The following is a 22141-nucleotide window of genomic DNA, read 5'->3' as shown; positions in this document are numbered from 1 at the left end:
ATCTGCTGTGAAAGGTGTCAGAGCTAGAGCAGTGTTTGTCAGGCCATGAGACATCCTGAAAATCGGTCTTCTCACGACAAAAACGTCTGTAGTGTTCAAACCCTTTGAAAGCTGAGACTCCCACGAACAGGATGGTGTTCTCTGTTTTGCTCTAGGACGCCCACAACCCTCACAAGACTCGTCTGAAGTTCCCTGAAGTTCCCATTTTTTTTTTAATTATGGAAGTACATATGGAGATAGTTTAGTGCCTAAAATAAGGAGATAAATACATGTAAAAAAAAAATTAAGCAGTTTCCTGATCTTTCTTATATCTCTCAGATATAGGACAGACACTTCAGAACAAACTTCCTTTTAATTTTGTTGTTTCATGTAGTGAATCTGTTATTCAATGTGTTTCTTTTGGCTAATAGCATTAATGCCAAATTCAATGTTGCATCAAATACTTTTTAAATATATTTTTGTAATATGTTAAGGGGTCTTAAAATTCAAAATCAAATAGCTAAATGATCCTTGGTATGGCCATCTTAAAACAATTTCATGTTAGCTTGGAACCCCCCTCCCCCCGCTTAGACAGGGCTTAGACTCTAGAGGGTTAAATGAGTTCAGGAGTAAAAATGTGCTTAAGTCACATAATAAGTTGCATGGACTAACTCTGTGTACAATAATAGTGTTTAACATGATTTTTAAAATCACTACAGTACCTAATCTCCATACCCCACACATGTAAGGTCCCTCAGTAGAGCAGTGAAATTCAAACACAGATTCAACCACAAGGATCAGGAAGGTTTTCCAGTGCCTCGCAAAGAAGGGCACCTATTGGTAGATGGGTAAAAAAAAAAGCTGWCATTAAATGTACACCAACTCACTATAAAGATACAGGGTTYCTTCCTAACTCAGTTGCCGGAGAGGAAGAACACCGCTCAGGGTTTTCACCATGAGGCCAATGGTGACTTTAAAACAGATGCTGAGTTTAGWGGCTGTGATAGGAGAAAACTGAAGATCTAATTGACTAAATAAAAAGAAGAAAGCCTGTACAAAAACAAATATTCCAAAATATGCATCCTGTTTGCAACAAGGCACTAAAGTAATACTGCAAAAAATGTGGAATATGARGTGTTGTTTGGGCAAATCCGATACAACACAAGAAGACAGTGAATTCTGAGTGGCAGAGTTACAGTTTTGACTTAAATCTATGTGAAAATCTATGGCAAGACCTGAAAATGATTGTTTCGCAATGATCAACAACCAATTTGACAGAGCTTGAAGAATTTTGAAAATAATAATGGGCAAATGTTGCACAACCCAGGTGTGGAAAGCTTTGACAGACTTACCCAGAAAGACTCACAGCTGTAATTGCTGCCGAAGGTGTTTCTTCAAAGTATTGACTCAGGGGTGTGAATATTAATAAAAATGAGATATTTCTGTATTTCATTTTCAATAAACTTCTATACATTTATAAAAACATGTTTTCACTTTGTCATTATGGGGTATTGTCTGTAGATGGGTCAGAGAAAAAAATATATTTAATCAATTTCATGCTGTATTACAAGAAAATGTGGAAAAAATCAAGGCATATGAATACATTCTGAAGGAACTGTACATCTCTCTGTATTCTACATTGACAAAACCTGGGTGCTATTGCCTTCCTCTAAGCAGTCATCATGCTGCTATTATTCTCTACCACCAATTCTATGAAAAAGCACACATATTGACCATAGCATAAAAGGATGTATTGATTTGGCCAAATGAGAGCAATCAGTGATAGTGATTGGAATTGATCTCTCATCCACAGGGTTATTCTGCTTTTATAACACTATCCCATATTCACAAATAACAGTACAGCTACTATCACACTGCTTTATTGAGCTACTATCTTTTTTATTTTCACTGAGCTTCAAATGACCCAGACATGAACACTGGAATAAACCAAGCAAAGTGCATGGTTCTGGAYAACAGAGTATAATCAGGAGGGGACCTTTAGCTTACAGTTTTTGTTACTTACTTCTTGAAGGTGCATTATGGGGTGTGTGTTTCTGTCATCTGCTATTGGGYAAGGGCATTAAAGTAACTCTGCTCTATCCTCCACATTTTCCCTCAATTGAGTTAAACTGTTCTTACAGTCATATTGAGGCCAGGGCAGTGTGGGGAAAAGATACAGCAAGATTCCATTGAGTTAATCTTAAATAATTTAAATGGTCAATGTTTGACCGAATGTTCTGTCCATATAATGCATACCCATTCAAATACTTTACATTCATGCAATATATGAGASTTTAATATTTATAGTTCTGGAATACCGTAACACACATAACAGGGTTTAGTATTTAGGAAGATTCAGATTTTCAAGTAAAAATCTACTCATATACAGTATACTAGCCAATAGAGACTGAAGGAAGGTCAAAGAGCATAATTCAATAGACAACCTGACATGTGCTTATAGCTTTAATTCAATTTTTTACGATAGGACATCTATGTTACGACAATAATTTATGTTGTTCGATAATGTGCATATTTCTATCCACAAATCTCGGTTTACATTGGCGCCATGTTCAGAAATGCCTCCAAAATATCCCGGGATGTTGCAGAGAGCCATGTCAAATACAGAAATACTCATCATAAACTTTGATGTAAGATACATTGTTTTACACAGAATTAAAGTTACACTTGTTCTTAATGCAACCGCTGTGTCAATTTTTTAAAAACTTTACGTAAAAAGCCCACCATGCTATAATCTGAGACGCGCTCTCAGATTTAACAACATTCTTTCAGCCATGTTGGAGTCAACAGAAATACGAAATTACATCATATAAATATTCCCTTACGCTTTGATATATTATGTTCATCAGAATGCACTTGCAGGATCCTAGTTCCACAATTAAATTATTTGTTTTGTTCGATAATGGTCCATACCTTATGTCCAATTAGCTACTTTTGTCGTAGCATGTTGATATCACGTTGTCCATAACACTCGCGCAGATGCAGGCAAATGTCGGACGAAAACTTCAAAAAGTTTATATTACAAGTTCGAATAAACTGGTCATAACTTAGTAGAGAATCAATCTTCAAGGATGGTTATCATATATATCCCAAAAACGTTCCAACCGAGCCATTCCTTCATATCTGTAGAAGTTATGGAACGAAGCGATATCATGAGGGCAATGCGCGTGACAAGAACTGGCAATCTGTCAGACAATGACTGAAACACCTCCCATCCGGCCCCACATCACACTAGAGGCTTCATTCAGCGTTCTACAGACGTTGACATCTAGTGGAGCGTAGGAAGTGCAAACAGATCCATATATTACAGGGAATTGAATAGGTCCGATGACTTTAACATTCGAACCAGTCTCAGAATTCCTACTCTCCTGTTTGGATTTTTTTCTCCGTTTTTTGCCTGCCATATGAGTTCTGTTATACTCACAGACATCATTCAAACAGTTTAGAAACTCTAGAGTGTTTCTATTCAAATAGTAATAATATGCATATATAGCATCTGGGACAGAGTAGAAGGCAGTTCACTATGGGCACGCAATTTCATCCAAAAGTGAAAATGCTCCCCCTATATCAAAGAAGTTAAAGCTGACCAAATGGAAACGCATGGCCTTTAATCAGGTATGATATAGCACTATCAATCAAAATCTAAATCAAGCCTTTATTTATACAGCACACTTCAGACATGGAATGCAACGCAATGTTCTTTACAGGAAAAAAAACGAATTAAAACAATTAAAATAAAAGCTGAAATATTTACTACACAGCAAACATAAGATAAAAAAACAAACTGAACAACTGAAAAGCACCCTAAGGAAAAGTAATGCTAAAAAAATATGTGTTTTAAGTTATCTTTTAAATATGTCCACAGTTTCGGCCCCCGTCAGGTTCTCTGGCAGGCTGTTCCTGAGGCTGTGGGACATAATAACTAATGTCTGCCTCTCCGTGCATCTTGGTCCTAGGCTTTAGGATAATTAAAAGGCCAGTGCCAGAGACCTACTGGTTACATAACTTTTAAAACATCTGACATGTCTTGGGTGCCCAATCGTGGATTGATTGAAAAACCAAAAATACAATTAATTCTAAAAATCTACAGGCAGCCAGAGCAGACACCTTAAAACCGGTGTAATGTGTGAAATACATAACCGTTTTATTACAAATTGGCAATAATATTTTAAAAACCAGGGTATTGTAAGCAACAGGTGAAGTTGCGGCCAGAGAATGCACTCTAAAACCATTTCACTTTGAGCATTTTTCAGACATACAGTCCAGGCAGATTGCTAAACTGTCTAACTAATATATGTATGCACTGCTCACTGGGGAACTTGTCATTACATAGATAGACTGCTGAGTGCTGTGACTGTGACTGTCCCAGAGATAGCCATGCGTCATTGCTGACATATCTTCGAACCGAAATACAATTACTTCGCCATCCACCTCCTTTTCATTACTCTGGCACGTTTTGGTAACAAAGAGCAAAGAATTAACAGTTACTGGTAATGAATAGCTTAATTACAGTGCCTTCGGAAAGATTCAGACCTCTTGGCCTTTTCCACATTTTGTTACGTTGCAGCCGTTTTAAAATGTATTAAATTGTTGTTTTTTTCTCATCAATCTACACACAATACCCAATAATGAACAGGAAAAACAGGGTTTTAGAAATTTTTTCAATTTATACAACCCCCCCCCCCCCCGGAAATATCACATTTACATAATTATTCAGACCCTTTACACAGAATCAAGTCTTTTTGAGTATGTCGCGTACAAGCTTGGCACACCTGTATTTGGGGAGTTTCTCCCATTCTTCTCTGCAGATCCTCTCAAGCTCTGTCAGGTTGGATGGGAGTGTTGCTGCACAGGTATTTTCAGGTCTCTCTAGAGGTGTTCGATCGGGTTCAAGTCTGGGCTCTGCCTAGTCCACTCAGGGACATTCAGAGACTTGTCCCAAAGCCAATCCCGCATTGTCTTGACTGTGTGCTTAGGGTCATTGCTCTGTTGGAAGGTGAACCTTTCCCAGTCTGAGGTCTTGAGCGCGCTGGAGCAGGTTTTCATCAAGGATCACTCTGTAATTTGCTCCGTTCATCTTTGCCTTGATCCTGACTAGTGTCTCAGTCCCTGCCTTTGAAAAACATCCCCACAACATGATGCTGCCACCAACATGCTTTACAGTAAGGTTGGTGCCAGGTTTCCTCCAGACGTGACGCTTGACATTCAGCCAAAGAGTTCAACCTTGGTTTCATCAAACCAGAAATCTTGTTGCTCATGGTCTGAGAGTCTTCAGGTGCCTTTTGGCAAATTCCGAGCGGGCTGTCATGTGCCTTTTACTGAGGAGTGGCTTCCGTCTGGCCACTCTACCATTAAAGGCTTTTGATTGGTGGAGTGCTGCAGAGATGGTTGTCCTTCTGAAAGGTTCTCCCATCTCCACAGAGGAACTCTAGAGCTCTGTCAGAGTGACCATCGGGTTCTTGCTCACCTCCCTGACCAAGGCCCTTCTACCCTGATTGCTCAGTTTGGCCCTTGCGGCCAGCTCTAGGAGGAGTCTTGGTGGTTCCAACTTCTTCCATTTAAGAATGATGGAGGCCACTGTGTTCTTGGGGACCTTCWGTGCTGCAGAAATGTTTTGGTAGCCTTCTCCAAAGCTGTGCCTTCAATTCCTTCAACCTCATGGCTTGGTTTTTGCTCTGACATGCACTGTCAACTGTGGGACCTTATATAGACTGGTGTGTGCCTTTCCAAATCATGTACAATCAATGTGGTGGACACAAATCAAGTTGTTGAAATAGCACAAGGATGATCAATGGAAACAGGATGCACCTGAGCTCAATTTAGAGTCCCATAGCAAAGGGTCTGAAACCTTATGTGACTAAGGTATTTGTTTTTTATTTGTCATTTGTAATTTGTAATTTGCAAAAAGAAAAAAAAGTTGTTGCTTTGTCATTATGGTTTATTGTGTGTAGATTGATGAGGATTTGTATTGATTTAATACATTTTATAATAAGTCTGTAACGTAACAAAATGTGGAAGAAGTCTAGGGGTCTGAATACTTTTCGAAGGCATAGTAAATCACACACTCAAATCAGACACCTTTCAAGGCATCACAATGCTTCTCACAAGGCTTCGAGTTATGTCCAATCTCCTTGCGAGCTCAGTGAATAGTCCCTTTGGTTAACAAATTAATTTAGAATTGTTAGCACTCTTTTATAAAAACTTATTATGAAGTATGTTTTGACATTGCCTGTCGCCCTTATAGAAAGGCAACTATAAGAAAGGTGTGGGTGTAGATTGCTCTACAGGATAATGTAAGTATCAGGATAAGGTAAGACCCAGACCGTGTCGAAGTAACAATGTTTATTACAGCAACAGAGGCAAAGGTACAGGACGGCAAGCAGGCTCAGGGTCAGGTCAGGCAGAGGTCAGAAATACAGATAGGGGCAAAGGTACATGATGTCAGGCAGGATCAGGGTCAGGGGCAGGGAGAGTGGTCAGGCGGGCGGGTTAAGTGTCAGGACAAGCAACGGTCAAAAACCAGGAGGGCGAGAAAAAGAGAGGCTGGGAAAAGACAGGAGCTGACAGGACAAACGCTGGTAAGCTTGATAAACAAGACGAACTGGCAACAGACAAACAGAAAATACAGGTATAAGTACACTTGGGATAATGGGGAAGATGGGTGACACCTGGAGGGGGGTGGAGACGAGCACAAAGACGGGTGAAATAGATCAGGGCGTGACAGTAAGGTAATTCAAGTTCTAGACACTCCTTGATTGTTCTGTAAGTTTAGTGTTGCTAATTTCTTCATTACATAAAGCCGTTTTTCTCACTCTTTTTGAGAACAGAGGTGTGTATAAATTGTTTGTTGCTTTTTTGTGATACGCTGATCTGATCCAGCACAAAAGTGATTCATTTCTTTAAGAGTAGGTTTTGATTAAAAGTCAGACTTCCCCACCTTTAATGTTAATGTTAAAATAATGTCCCTTTACTTCTCCTCTTAAATGATTTCCTGTGCTTCCTCTGGTGTTAACTAACTAATAAGCAAACAACTCATCAGCATCATTATTTCCTGTCTAGAGATGCCCATAAAAAACTGTGCCCTCATTTCCCCTGGACTGTTTATACGTTATGACACAGCGAGTGTCTAAACAGAGCACTGCTATGTAACAGCTGGCCCACCTGCCAGTTTGGAGCTGTCTCACTGTGAGCATACATCTGACATCCATATAAGCCTATCCTCAGTTTACACTGTTACAAAATAGATTTGTTGTCACCCATGATGAAATCGGGGAGAGACTGTGGATCGGTCTCCATCTGTCTGTTCGTTTGTATTATAGTCATACTAGTCATATCTCAGACAGCACTGGCTTAATTTTGATGAAACTTGGGTGAATGATGTGTCTTGCCATACAGATCCGGCATTTACAAAATTACACTGATTGGCCCAAGGAATGAGCTATAGTAATTGAGTGATATTTGTGAGTCACACCAGAGAGGAAGAGTCGAAGCGAGAGGGATAACTGGGCCCAAAATCTGTCTTCTCCAGGAGGTAGCGATTTTTCCGCTCACCAAGCGAGGAGTTTTTGTGTTAAGGTCAATGAGAAAGTATAAAATTTGGTTAAAGGAAATGTTTAAAAAAATTATACTTCATAGTCATCATTTCCAGCACCACTCCAACATCAGATCTAATATGCGTTTCAGAATGATTAGGTTATTACAAGTGTACTGACATAAATAGGACACACGACATCCCGGCAACTTTCAGAAAAAACACTTTATATCAGAATTGTGCCTGTTGTTCACAAGCGTATTTGCCCACTCATTGATCTTGCCTCCTCCGACTGCCTTGTAGTCTGAGTACCAGTCTCTTTACCTAACATTCCACTCTTTGCTACTCTTTGTCATTGCCAAAGAGTCTTTGGCACGTGATATGGAGTACAGGGAGTGGATTAGCTAAAGAGACTGGTACCCAGTCTGGTAACTGCCTTCCATTTTTTAAGACATTTATTTTCATTGTTAGAGCGGCCACTTGAAGATCTGGTCAATATAATGTATAATCTGCGGTCACGCGACAACAGAAATGTGTAAAATACATATCTGAATAGCCCAATGGGGGCGCTCCATCATTCGTGAGGTATGCCATGTTTGCTGTTGCCTTAAGTTAAGTTAACTCGTTTCTTTGAAATATGTCAATTCAGGAAATCAAGTTAAGTTGACAAAATCTACTATTACATTGGTAACATTTTGAGTAGAGTAACTCATCTTTCTAAATTGAACACCCATGTACAAATTACACGCATGTACAAATTACACCCGTGTAAAAAGCACCCAAAGTACACTTAACAGTGTGCTTTTCTGTACATACAATATCTGTCTTGTTATTCATTTGACTTAATGTATGTCTCCGTGTTCTTCCGTCTATGTCTCTACAGGACATTCCAGGACCTGTCCAGGCAGATGGACGTGTCCTACGGCACCGTGAGAGACTCGGCCGTCTACGACTACTTCAAGAACAAGGGCACCAACCCTCTGGAGCAGGACAGCACATTCGCAGAGCTGTGGAGGACCATCAGCAAGAACAACGGCCATGACTACTCTGTGTCCAGTCCCTCAGAGGGCATCCGCAAGGTAGGTTGACAAAGACAAGGCAGGTATATGCCAATACAGAGAGGATTCCTGAGTACAGGCTGGCAGGTTTTGCTTAGCTACTGTGGATTTTGACAAAAAGAGAAAACAGTCTTTCATTGTCATTTCTCAGTATGGAGTCATACTGTTCTCGCTCAATACTGCGCCTGTAGTTCCACAATATTTCAAACCAATTAGACAGGCAAATTCAACATTGTCTTTAACTATCTGTCAGTCTGAATAAACTGGAAGTGCTGTTTTGTGACATTTGTACCAATTACACTGGTTAATCTCATAAACTGCCTGTAATAAATAGCTAAGGACGAACAGCACTAGCACTTTGCCTACCCATAAGCTGGGAAGTACTATGACATATGTCTTCGAATTCGGTCTGTGTACACATTTTAATTAGCATTCTTGCATTGTCTTTTCTTTTCTCCAATGCAGTCAATTTCAATTAGCTACCAGCAGCTATTCTGACAATCTAGAGGAGGGAAACAGAGGTGCTGTTTTTTCTGTCACATTTAGTCTTTATACTGCAAAACAAAGGCTTTTTTTCTCAAACTCAGCCAACTGAGCCTTTTAGCAGCACGGCAGATGTATTTGTGTTTGTCAACAGACAATGTCTGCCTTTGTAGCAGTATGTTTCTGGGTCAGTCCATTGAGGACTCACAAAAGAAGAGWGTGCAGTAAGAGGTAGCAATTATGTGGAGACAACATCAAAACACACATCACCTTCTGTTTCTGAGTTAAAAGGTTTTTGTATCAAAAGCGCAAGTTAACAAATAGCCCAGTCTACAATGAGAATCAACCTAGAAAAGAAACCTATACAGTAAATGGATTGAAGTGCGTCTGTTTTACCAAGGTACTGCATATTCATGAGAGTCCTACACTTTCATGGAATTGGGATACTATATTCATAGTCGTTCCCACATAAAATACATTCGGAAAGTGTTAAGACCCCTTAACTYTTYCCAAATTGTTTTACATTACAGGCTTATTCTAAAATGTATTAAATAAATGTTTTTCCTCATCAATCTACACACAATAGCCCCAAATGACAAARTGAAAACAGGTTTTTAGAATTTTTTGCAAATGTATTAAAACAKAAATAMTTTATTTACATAAGGTTTCAGAMCTTTTGCCATGAGACTCTAAATAAAACTCAGATGCATCCTGTTTCCATTGATCATCCTTCAGATGTTTCTACAACTTGACTGGAGTCCACCTGTCGTAAATTCAATTGACTGGACATGATCTGGAAAGGCACACACCTGTCTATATAACGTCCCACAATTGACAGTGCATGTCAGAGCAAAAACCAAGCCATGAGYGCAAAGGAATTGTCCGTAGAGCTCCRAGACAGGATTGTGTTGAGGCACAGATCTGAGGAAGGGTACCAAAACATTTCTACAGCATTGAAGGTTCCCAAGAACACAGTGGCCTCCATCATTCTTAAAAKAAGAAGTTTGGAAAYACCAAGACTCTTCCTAGAGCTGGTCGACTGACCAAACTGTTCAATCAGGGGTGAATGGCCTTGGTCAGGGAGGTGACCAAGAACCTGATGGTCACTCTGACAGAGCCCCAGTTCCTCTGTGGAGATGGGAGAAMCTTCSAGAAGGACAGCYATCTCTATAGCACTCCAGCAATAAGGCCTTTATGGTAGAATGGCCTGACGGAAGCTACTCCTCAGTAAAAGGCACATSACAGCCCGCTTGGAGTTTGCCAAAAGGCACCTGAAGACYCTCAAACCATAAGAAACAAGATGCTCTGGTCTGATGAAATCAAGATTGAACTATTTGGCCTGAATGCCAAGCGTCACGTCTGRARGAAACCTGGMACCWTCCCTACGGTTAAGCCTGGTGGTGGCAGAATCATGCTGTGGGGATGTTTTTCATTGGCAGGGACTGGGAGACTAGTGAGGATCAAGGAAAGATGAACAGAGAAAAGTACAGAGAGATCCTTGATGAAAACCTGCTCCAGAGCGCTCAGGACCTCAGACTGGGGTGAAGGTTAACCTTCCAACAGGACAACGACCCTAAGCACACAGCCAAGACAATGCAGGAGTGGCGGCTTCTCTGAATGTCCTTGAGTGGCCCAGCCAGAGCCTGGACTTGAACCCGATCGAACATCTCTGGAGAAACMTATAAATAGAGGTGCAGCGAAGTTCCCGATCCAATGGGAGAAACTCCCCAAATACAGGTGTGCCAAGCCTGTAGCATMATACCCAAGAAGACTCATGGCTGGAATCGCTGCCAAAGKTGCTTCAACAAAGTATTGAGTAAAGGGTCTGAATCAAATATTTMTRRKTTTATATTTAATACATTTGCAAACAATTCTAAAAACCTGTTTTTTCTTTGTCATTATGGGATATTGTGTGTAGATGGATGAGGGGGRAAAAACTATTTAATTCATTTTAGAATAAAGCTGTAACATAACAAAATGTGGAAAAAGTCAAGGGATCTGATTACCTTTCCGAATGCACCGTGTCGGCCTTCTCCAGACTTCACATTGACATTTATCATCSTTTAGGTTCTATCATGGAAAACAATGTTATTGTATAGGCAGCATGTATAGCATCTGGATCATTAGCAGGGTCATTGATTGTCATTCCTCTTCAGGCGAAGAAGGGCCCGTATGCCTTCCTGTGGGACATGGCTGTGGTGGAGTACGCCGCGCTGACGGACGATGACTGCACCATCACCGTCACAGGAAACAGCATGAGCAGCAAAGGCTACGGCATCGCCATGCAGCATGGGAGTCCCTACAGAGACCTCTTCTCCCAGAAGTGAGCAACGCCACCAACCTCATTATACACCATYTATATTGTAACGACCCTGGCGTTGATAAGCATGATTATTGCTCCCCCAAAGGGAACTTGCTTTCCTGGAGCAGAGGTAACATGTCCGGCTTTGGAAAATCGATTCTGGCCTCGAAACCTCGTGCTACTAGCCGTGTTTCATTACAATGGTTATGCATTACTGATATACCATCACTTTATCATCAGTTCTATTCAGTATCTTCTCCTCCTCACCTCTCCCTCTCCTTTCATCACCTCATCTCTTCCTTCCATCCCCTTGGGGAAATATCCTAAGTCTTAAGTGCATATGGTTTAACGCACACCTACTTTGATTCCTAATTACTTTCTCTGCTTCATAAAAGTCATAAACATAATCACTGATGGTTGACAGCGCCTGAGGTAATTGAAGGCCGTAATTGGCTGAGAGGTCATTCGGTGGTTATACTCATCCATTTTAGGGGGAGTTTGATGAGGAAATGAAAGGCCCACTAAGACAATGTTTTTATAAATTCACTTTGTAGTAAAAACACGAGTCAAAATGCTCTTAATAAAGGTTAGGACCCAGCTAGCACATAATGTTCTGAGAACCATATGTTTCTTAGAGCTTGGTTGTCCTATGGYTATTTTGCATACAACCTTACTGCAACTTTATTGGAATGGTGCAGGATAGTTGCTTGGCTTTGGGGCATTCTTAGCACATTTAAGGAAATTGACAAAAAAACATGAAAAAACATGACATGCATGCTAGCCCCATCCTGGATGGACTMATTYCATGGATAGAGAACATAAGATCATAGTTTCAAATCGATCTGATGTTATGTCACAATAAAAAAATATATATTTTTGAATGATTAATACCACATTTCCATGTGTCCTATTTGTGCTTGGAGTTCAAAAAAGTTACATCAAAATAAGCTAGCAGTGGTATTAAAAGTGTTATTGAAATATTCAGTGAAYGTTTTAAGGAAGTTATTCAAAAACCTCCAAATAACTTATAATTTCCTTCTCAGAACATTACTCAAACCTCCCAGMCAACTTTTAAAGAACCAGAGTAAAAYGTTCTCAGAACCTCCCTGCAACCTAAAAATAAACATTCCCAGAACAGGCAAAATGTTCACTTCTGTTGTCAGAACGTTTTAAAAATTGTTMAGTTTTACCCGTCAGGATACGTATGGCTTTGTTCCCACAACCAAAGTTGAAACCAAAAACATACTTTCCAACAACTTCCATGGAACCGAATGTGTTAGCTGGGGATTTACTACAGTTCTGTCATTCACAGAGGCTTAATGCACGATTTTAATGGCCTTCTCAGATGTTTAATGCCCTTATCAGATGTATACATTGCAGCACAGTTAGAATGTGGTCACATAATGCTATTCTTTTTTATTACTTCTCACTAAACCACCCTTGAGGAGCCACGTGATGTGTTTGATTTACAGAGTAGGGGATCACTGCAACTTATCCTTAAGGCAAGTTCAACTTTTATACTAAAAGTCCAGGTTACAGTCAAGAACAMGTTTTATGTTCCAGCTGAGTTAGAGGAATTATTCAATATGAGTTAACATGATTCTGCTAATTATTTCCATGAAAATGGTTCATGATTCAAATTCATACTTAGACAATGTCTTCAAATGTTAACAACATTTGAAAATCTTTGGTCTTTTATTTGCAGTTTTTTCTCCTTTGTATTATCCATTGCAAATTGATCCCATTGCGAAGATAACAGAAGCCGGCAGATTTTACATGCTGATTGTCTAAATCTCTCCATAATCACATGTAACTAATTAGGACTGTGTATTGGCCAAGGATATTGGCCAAGCATATCCCCAAAATGAATCCCAAAATCCCTGAGTCTTGACTACATTCCCACATATCTTGTATTGATTCTTCTCACGTATAACAGTTCCGTGAAAACAACCCAAAGTGTTTAGTCACACTATCTTTTAGTTAAGAAATCTTACTTTGTTCAACTCAGTGAAAATAAACAGTTTATGTTGTTTGAGTGCCATCCCAACTTCACAACCAGAAAGATCTGCCGTTCTAGTGACTAAAACGCAAGTCTTAGGATAGGGACAATGATCTTTCTACAAAGTAGAACCAGTGTCAACCAGCTAGTCATGCTTAGATCAGGTGTGATCTGGGGCTCATGGAAGCCACACCTTTGATAAATCACCAGAGGTCAATGTGGTGGAACACTTAAATCCTCTCCAATCTTTTCGAGGTGTTCTTCATCAGGGCCCTTCGGAGTGCACACTTAGTATACAGGACCATAGCAGGGGAAGACCGGGGTCAGAGCTTAAGCAATGAGGTCCTTCCATGGAAGATCTCCTATAATGCTTATCCCCACTGAACTGAACACTGTCCCCCTGTCTCTACTAATAATGGCCTGGATGAATATCCGCCTGGAAAATCCTGGGCTAACAGAAATAGTGGTGGTGGTGGGATGGTAATGTGCTTTGAGGACAGCTGGGATGCTTAGGGGGTAATAACAGGCTGAACCAGGATGTCATCTCCTCTACAGAGACGGATTCGTCTTACTTGCTACCGTCCCTTGTCCCATCATCATCATCATCCATTCTCCTCCCTCCATCCCTCCCTCAGCGCCCTCGTCTATCCATAACCTTACAAATTCRCCATGTGCTCCTTTTCATCTCAGAAATGACTGTTTGCCCACAGGGGCGGTACTCTGATAATGGTCTTTCCCGCCTCGCCACGGCTCCTTTTCTTTTAATTAAGCAGTTCTTCATTCTTGTTTTATTTTGGATTTAATTTGTGTCAGTGAAGGACTACAAAAGCTGACATTTAATGAAGTTTACTGTGGGGGGGGTTTAATTCACTGCACAAGCATAATTCAACAAATCACTAAAACACTGTGCTGTGGGAATGGTCACAAATGAATGCTTTAATCTGCAGAAGATACAGCAGGTCTATTTTTACTTTTTACTTTAGTGACATGATAGCATACAAATGGTAATTATAATGCAACTAGGGTCCTAGAGTCCTTATTCCTAAAATCCTTTGTTTTGCAGCCTTCAAACGTAATACAACAGCCTGTTTTCAGGAAAGCTTCCTCTGCTGTTGTACTAAGTTTGAAGGCTGTTACAGAAAGGATTTTAGAAATAAGGACTTTAGGACCCTCTTACACCCAGATATTTCCCCTCAATGCAGGATCCTGGAGCTGCAGGAGAAAGGAGACCTGGACATCCTGAAGCAGAAGTGGTGGCCTCGTATGGGCCGCTGCGACCTCAACAGCCATTCCAAYGCCACGCCCGACGGGCGGTCCCTGAAACTACACAGCTTCGCCGGGGTTTTCTGCGTCCTGGCTGCAGGACTGCTGCTGGCCTGCCTGGTTGCTGGCCTGGAGATGTGGTGGAACAGCAACCGCTGCGGGCAAGAGCAGCCCAAAGAGGTGACCGAGCACAGAACCCGGAGGACAGGGCAACATGGGGAGGACACTACCACACTCTGCTTTAAGGATCTACAGTAGCTGCAGACCACCATTTAGTGGAGCTACTGAACACACAGTTGTAGATTGTGCTCAGATTGAAATACAATTTGGTCCCCCCTATCTATCACCTTCCCATTCTCTGAAACCAAATCCATCTGTTTTTGTATGGCATTACGTACCTCACACAGCTCACAGATGAAGACAAATCCCCTTTATCATTTTCTTACTAATATTTCCATCTGGATTATTGGTATTTTTCAAAACTCTTTGAATTTGAACATATAAATTGATGTGTGTTAATCACATCAATWAACCCTTTAGCTGCCTTCAGGATAATACATTTCTGAGAAGACGTCAGTATCGATTTTGTTTTAAGTTCCCCGTAAAATTAGTATTCCTGAAATMATCAAAACCCATTGATTACCAAGACAGCTTCCTTACCCTGAACTGTAAACACATTCACACTGCCTACCACAGAGAACACTTTTCATTGATTCTCGTTACACTTTCACCAGATAAGTGCCTGCTAAGCTGATTTACACTGATTACACCTTATGCATCAATGCTAGTTCACTTTAAGCCTTTCTTATGAGTTTAATCCACTCAAGTTACTGCGATGATGTCAACATGATGTATACCAACATAGAGATCCTACTAAATTACTATTCTAATTCTATGTCTATCAAGACCTCTCACATGAGTGACTCTCCCGTGCATATAACATGAGACAAGTTAAGGCATGACATGGATCTCTAAACTAAAGTTTGAGCAGAAACTGGACGCTTGCATGCGTCACCCCACAGCAATAAGAGCCACTGTATCTGTCCAACCCAGTCCATAATTAAGCAATAAGGCACAGGGGGGTGTGGTATATGGCCAATATACCACGGCAAAGGTTTGTTCTTCTGCACGATGCAACGCGGAGTGCCTGGATACAGCCCTTAGCCATGGTATATTGGCCATATACCACAAACCCCCGAGGTGCCTTATTGCTATTATAAACTGGTTACCAACGTAATTAGAACAGTAAAAATAATGTTTTGTCATACCCGTAGTGTACGGTCTGATATACCATGGCTTTCATCCAATCAGCATTCAGGGCGCGAACCACCCAGTTTATAATCCCTAGTAATTCACTGTGTGACATCTTATTGCTATTATATGTCAATGTGGACATCCATCCGTTCTTATTCTTGACTGTTCTATGATCTCGTGCAGGTTACTAAGGATTACAGACTGGCAAGGGTTTCTGGTCCATTGACATATAATGAGATTACCACTGCTTCATCGGAAGGGAGGAAGGACATTTGGACAGAGAGAGAAAGAGACTGGGATGAAGCAGAAGCTATTGACACAGGTCAGAATAGAGCTCCTAAGATCTGATTTGTGCTGCATTAAAGGGGCACTCTGCTCTGTCCGACTGGGCTTGGGGGGCCATCTTGATCTAAAACTCCACAACACCATCTTTCCCATCATTGGCAATCSTCCTATTTTCTTATTCTGTTCCTTCTCCTTTTTTGGTTAGTTTTTTCGTAATGGTTGGATGCATGACGCAGGCTTGTCTGTCACCCTCACCTAGAAACATTGTATGGGGAATAAGAGAAAGTTAATTCAGTGACATTTTCTATGAACTACCTCATTATGACGCTTTATTGTGCCTTATACTATAGACAGTGCGTTATAACAGTTGTTATAAGCAGTGCAGTACTCGGATAACGGCCTTTGTAAATGCATACATATCTCTAAATGTGTTCGTAAAGTTTGACGCAGTTGGTGTATAGAATGTGTTACAGATACAGAAATCAGCCACAATACCACAATACAAACAACCACAATACAGGACCTACGGAGGACGTTTTGAAAACAGCTTACTCAAGCCTAGATAAGTCATTCAAACAATGTCAGGCTCACCATGGATGGATAGAGTGGTTTTATAGTTTTGTTATAAGAGTTGTTTCTGCATTACGAAAGCTTTCACACCGTAGAGCATGGTGTTATTTCCTCTCAATTTAAATCAACACACTCTTATTAAAACACCGGTGCGGTGGTTTAATTTKAGGCAGMTATTTGTTTAGGCGTGCCGCCAATGCAGCRAGATTATAAACATATTTTAATGAGGCGCCAGTCTGCTAAAACAATAGCCTTGGCTGAGATGTTTTAATTAGCTTAGGGAGTTTTTTATGATACTGGATTGATACTGCCGTAAATTAATTTCTATAATCGAYGTCTCTGTTGATAAAGTATTCAGAACAGATCATATCAAGATACATATTTGTACATTCCGGAAGGTTCCAACTGATGTGGGAAACACTGTTGTTTGTCTGGAATCTAATGTATCAAGATGGATTAAGTTGCTTAGTAACGTTTAGGATCTCATCTAGAAGACTTTGTTTTCTGCTTTTAGTTGGGAGGCTGTGGTAGAATGTGCTTCTGACAGGCAGTTGGTATTGACTAGAGGAAGGGCAGCCGATGCGCTGTAGAATCACAGTGGCGTTTAGTTACGCGGTTTGACGCAACACTTATCTCATTGAACGTTTGTGTCTTCTGATGGTTAAATTATTCAACTCTAACACATACAGTCTGGCAGTATGAGAGGAGTAAATGTTTTTKTTTTTTTAAGTATTTCTGCATCTATGTTGCCAAACAACATCCATTATAATTGCATAGTATTTCCAGTGCATTAGGTTAGTCTCTAAAATTGCATGTAGGCATGTTCCTACTCTCCAATATCACATAAAGATGATTGAAATATAGGACTTCTTCATTTCCCAGTGTGCAATATAATCAAATATTTTTTCATGTGTAGATCATGTAGTAGATGAGCATAGAATAACAAGTCATCACCCATCATCGTAGATTCACATTTCTGATTATGTCATCATTCCAAAACATGTATTATTTTCATTGGTTGAGCGTGTCTTCCATATGTAGAAGCTTAACCCCTGCAATGTATTGTGTTGTATATGTGCTGCACATAGGGATCAACGTGGATGTTGTCTTCATATTCAGTAATTTAACTAATATAATCGTCTTGTCAGACCACTACTGGAGCCAAGCTGCGCCTGCCGACAAAGTAGCCTAATGTAGCCACCGAGTGCAAGGATTCTTCCCCTTATTGACTAGTGATTCCTGCTACCCTAAAGCTTCTTGTCCTCTATCTAGATGTCCCRATGTAACATATTTTGTCAGCAAATAATATATATATATATTTTTTTAAAGAACACTGTAGAAGCCCATGTATACATGTTTGGGCATCTTAATGGGACACCAATATATTACCTCAACTTTGCAACAATATACTGTAGCGTCAGAAATGAGTTGTACATGTATGACCATCTTAATAAGGCACTTAATATAATACTTCAACTTGACAATGTACTGTATTTCCTGTAGCATCAACAATGCGTTGTTCATTTATAACCATCTTAATGTGGCATGTAATATGTTACATTGCACTTACTGTAGCCTCAGAAATGCCTCATATCCTTAGGTTACTTTTCCTGTCCACAAATGCTTGAGTGGGTTCGCAGAAGCCTAAGGTTGCGTGGCAACCTAGAAAAGTCAGAAGAGGTCAGGATGTGGTTTGGCTCCAGGTTTGGCTCCAGTATTGGTGTCGTCTGTCAAAGATTTACCCTTACTAAACATCAAACTGTCTATGTACACTGGCCAAGTTTGATTTCAAGGTGCACATTCTATACAACTGTAATTGAGTCACCTCAATTCCAATTGGGCACTTAAAACGAACATTACCCGATAAGCATGTTGAGTGAAACAATCAAAGAGGCTTGGGAAACAAACCACCTCAAAAAAACTAAGGAAGTAAATGTATRGAGCTGGTGAAAAGCCTGTGGAACAGCCCATCTCAGCCTCTGTGTCTCTCCCTCCCTCTCTCTCTCTCTCTCACTCCAGGACAAGGAGGTGAATCTGGAACAGGTGCATCGGCGTATGAACAGTCTTATGGACGAGGACATGGCGCACAAGCAGATCCCCGGCCCGTCTATCGAGATCTCTGCGCTGGACATCGGCAGCATGCAGCCCAGCCAGCAGCTGGAGTCTGTGCGGGACTACCCGGGCACGGGCCTGTCTGTGAGCGCCTATCTCCCAGGGGAGGGTCATGGGGGGGGCCTGGGTCGGACACTAGCTCAGGGCCCTGGCAGCACCCTCCCCCACCACCCCCTCAGCAGCTCCACCATCCCCTCCATTCAGTGCAAACACAGAGCTCCCAACGGGGGGCTGTTCCGACAGAGTCCCGCCAAGACGCCCATGCCAATGTCATATCAGGGAGTTCCCGGAGGACCCATCCCAGAAGCCATTGAGTCCACCCACAGTACATCCATCTAATGGTGCCATCTCAATGTCACATGTCCTTCCCCTCACCTGATATTCTAGGGGATTGTTGAAAAATATATGAAGAAAAAAAATATGAAAAGTCTACAAACGAGAAAAATAAGAGATTTTTATTACCTGTTGAACAACCGACATCAAAGGAAAAGCAAATTTTTTTTGTATATATTTGTAAATACTGAGAGAACGAAGTGAAGTTAAAGTGTATTTTGAATATTCTCAATTTTTCAAGTTGAGTTATAAAAAAACTAAATAAGATAAACAAAAAAAAATGTAAAAAAAATGACTGTTTGAATGGCTTTGTAAATTTTGTTCTATATGAATAATGACGCAAATTCATTGTGATTGTTTTCTAAGTGCCGAAAAAAATGTCTCTCCACAGTTCATTCTTAGATTACCATTCACCATAGGACATAATGTTGAACTCCAACTGTTATGCACCTCTTTAACAACCTTATACTTCAGTATCAGATAAGAATATTCCAAATAGATGGAATCATTTTGTTTGTAAGACATATATACATTTTTCAAGTTTTTTTTTTCTAACTTAAAGTCTTGGTGAATCATTGTTTAAGGCTGAAACTGAAGTTAACATTGTTTCTCATGAGTTCTACAGATTTATGAAATGGATGGTATTTTATTGAGCTCAATTTCAGCCCTATGTTGTCAAAGACAAGAGGGAGATACAGTCTCAGTCAGCCCCCAACAGCAAAGAAAGGCAGTCCTAGTGGTACTAGTGCCGTGTACAGCATAACATCAGCCACATTAAGGGATTGTTCAAAAGGAACCTTTAACGGACATAAATCATGATTGAATCATGCCCCTTCCAGTGTATGCTACATGTTTCCTTGATTGAGTGGGAGGGATGTTTAAAACAAAACGTTTATTTTTACATTTAACAAAAAAGGCTCATTTTAGTAAAAAATATATGTATTCATTTCGTACTTAAGGATTTATTGTTGAAAAGCTGTATACAGGTTCTCCTTTCAGAGCAGTGAAGTCATTTGAACTGCAGAGGGAGAAAAGTAGATATAGAATATCTCATATTTATCATTTGTAATAGAGCAATTATCACCAAGGGAGATGGAAGATAAAAGAGTGATATCAAAATTAGGAACTATTAGTTTTGGTAACAGCAGTTCAGGTGGCATATCCTAATGTCTAAATTCTGATGGAGCTCTGTTCATAAAACAAACAGAATTTCCCCCATCAATTAACCTGGGCACTTTGCAGAGCAGCAGTTTATGTCACATTTCCAACTGAAGATGAACTGCAAAACTTTACCAAGACTTTCATAAGTGCAATTAAAATGCAATTATGTCCTGCAGTATACTTTTTGTTTCTGTTTATTTCCTTTAGCCTGTCATTCTGGGAAACTCATTGCTAGGAAGTGAGATAGTGAATGTCAATCTCAGTGGTTATATTGTGTTGTCGTTCGTCACATCCTATATGCACAATACAACGTGTACCAGGAGTACTGATAGGTGATCTATGCTCATACTGTTAAAAAGGTTTTCATTTACTGGATTGTCCGTACCTCTTGGAAAATGTAACCAATTTCCCTGCAGAGCCATTGAGGGAAAGCAAAGAACGATAATTAAGTGATGTCATGAGAATAAACAGAACTACCATACCTCAAAGTGAGAGAATCATGTTTCGCATCACCCGTTCTCCGCTCATGCTTCTCAAACAAAATTGGCGAGGTTGTACGCCTGTATATTTTGTACAAGTACAAGTACTTACTAATGTGAACCAAAGTGATCTCATTTTACACTGTGTTCTGCATACAACCTGTGCCAATGATCCGCTAACAGTGGTGAAAGGCAAGTTCCACATTACTGTAAGGGTTGAGAGTGTTTCACTGCCTTACTGTGTACCCCCCGTTACTGTATCAATGCCCACACCACAAGATTCAAGAAAAAATTATTTAAAAAAAAGCTATCATATCATCCAGTCTGTAACAGTACATCTACGGAGACTCATTTAATTTATGAATATGCTGCTTGGAGTTTCTTAATCTTTAATAAAGAAATTTGGTTTACATATGTTTGTTTCTTCGAGTCATAGGGCATGTGACGATGGATAACACAYACAATACTATACATTTGTTATATCAACTGTTGGTCCTATATTCATTTCTTTTTAAACATTTTGAAAACACGAGCACTTAATTTAGATTTTTTGAAAACCATTTCCAGTGCTAACCACTGATATCATAGAAGTCCTATCTGCCTTGCTTGATTTGCTTGACATAATGTTCTCAGTACGATACAAATTAAAATCATCCCTTTGAGGTGGTGCTCCAACAGATCGCTGAGAATTGACCAAGCGACAAGTATCTCTTCATCACGACAGGGCCTTTACTTAAACCTGTAAATCTCAACAGGCAGAATGTTAATAGACGTCACCCCAGTGACATCGGATTGTTCCAGAGATAAAACGCTGGGGAGGTCGACATTGGCATGCAGTGTGTGTACTGTAGGCTTAAGAGATGACATGTCCTTACATTTTCAATGTATTGTATACAATACTGAAATAAGGCACCGTATAGAGTCTTCCTAATTATAAATAGTGTGAGAGAAGATACTGTGCTTCCTTCTCTTAAATGCTTTCTATTAGCTCAGCKTTTAGCTTATTCTATTATCAAATGCTCACAATAGAGGACATTTCATCCACCCCCTTACCCAATCGATAATTCATTTTAGATTGCATTGTGTACCGTGGTTCTCTTTCTGTCGGTATACACATTAATGGTACCTACCCCTTTCAGCAGGTGTGAGGAAGGTGTTAAATCACATGGACAAGCCTGCCATCCGCTGACACGACCCAAGTACCAATGTTAGAATACATCCTGTATACTCTGAGTGTACAAAACATTAGGAACACCTTCTTAATACTGACCTGCCCCCACTTCTGCCCTCATAACAGCCTCAATTCATCAGTGC

At 40.2% G+C, this 22141-nt stretch overlaps 1 protein-coding gene across 2 annotated transcripts in view; it reads left to right on the top strand.

The window, feature by feature from the left end:
* The window catches only part of grid1b (glutamate receptor, ionotropic, delta 1b), a 429877-nt gene extending 408640 nt beyond the window's left edge, over window positions 1-21237 (top strand). The window contains exons 13-17 of one of the 2 annotated variants that reach the window (XM_024008801.2): window positions 8412-8607; window positions 11226-11392; window positions 14573-14813; window positions 16071-16209; window positions 18762-21237. In XM_024008801.2, coding sequence (XP_023864569.1) covers window positions 8412-8607; window positions 11226-11392; window positions 14573-14813; window positions 16071-16209; window positions 18762-19168 — 1150 coding nt within the window. In that variant the 3' untranslated portion in view covers window positions 19169-21237. The remainder of the gene's footprint in view (window positions 1-8411; window positions 8608-11225; window positions 11393-14572; window positions 14814-16070; window positions 16210-18761) is intronic. The other variant, XM_024008802.2, reaches the window with a different exon arrangement.
* The last annotated feature ends 904 nt before the right edge of the window (window positions 21238-22141 follow it).

The sequence above is a fragment of the Salvelinus sp. IW2-2015 genome, linkage group LG18, assembly GCF_002910315.2.
Source record: "Salvelinus sp. IW2-2015 linkage group LG18, ASM291031v2, whole genome shotgun sequence".
Classification (NCBI taxonomy): domain Eukaryota; kingdom Metazoa; phylum Chordata; class Actinopteri; order Salmoniformes; family Salmonidae; genus Salvelinus; species Salvelinus sp. IW2-2015.
This window is presented reverse-complemented; position numbering and strand designations above follow the sequence as displayed.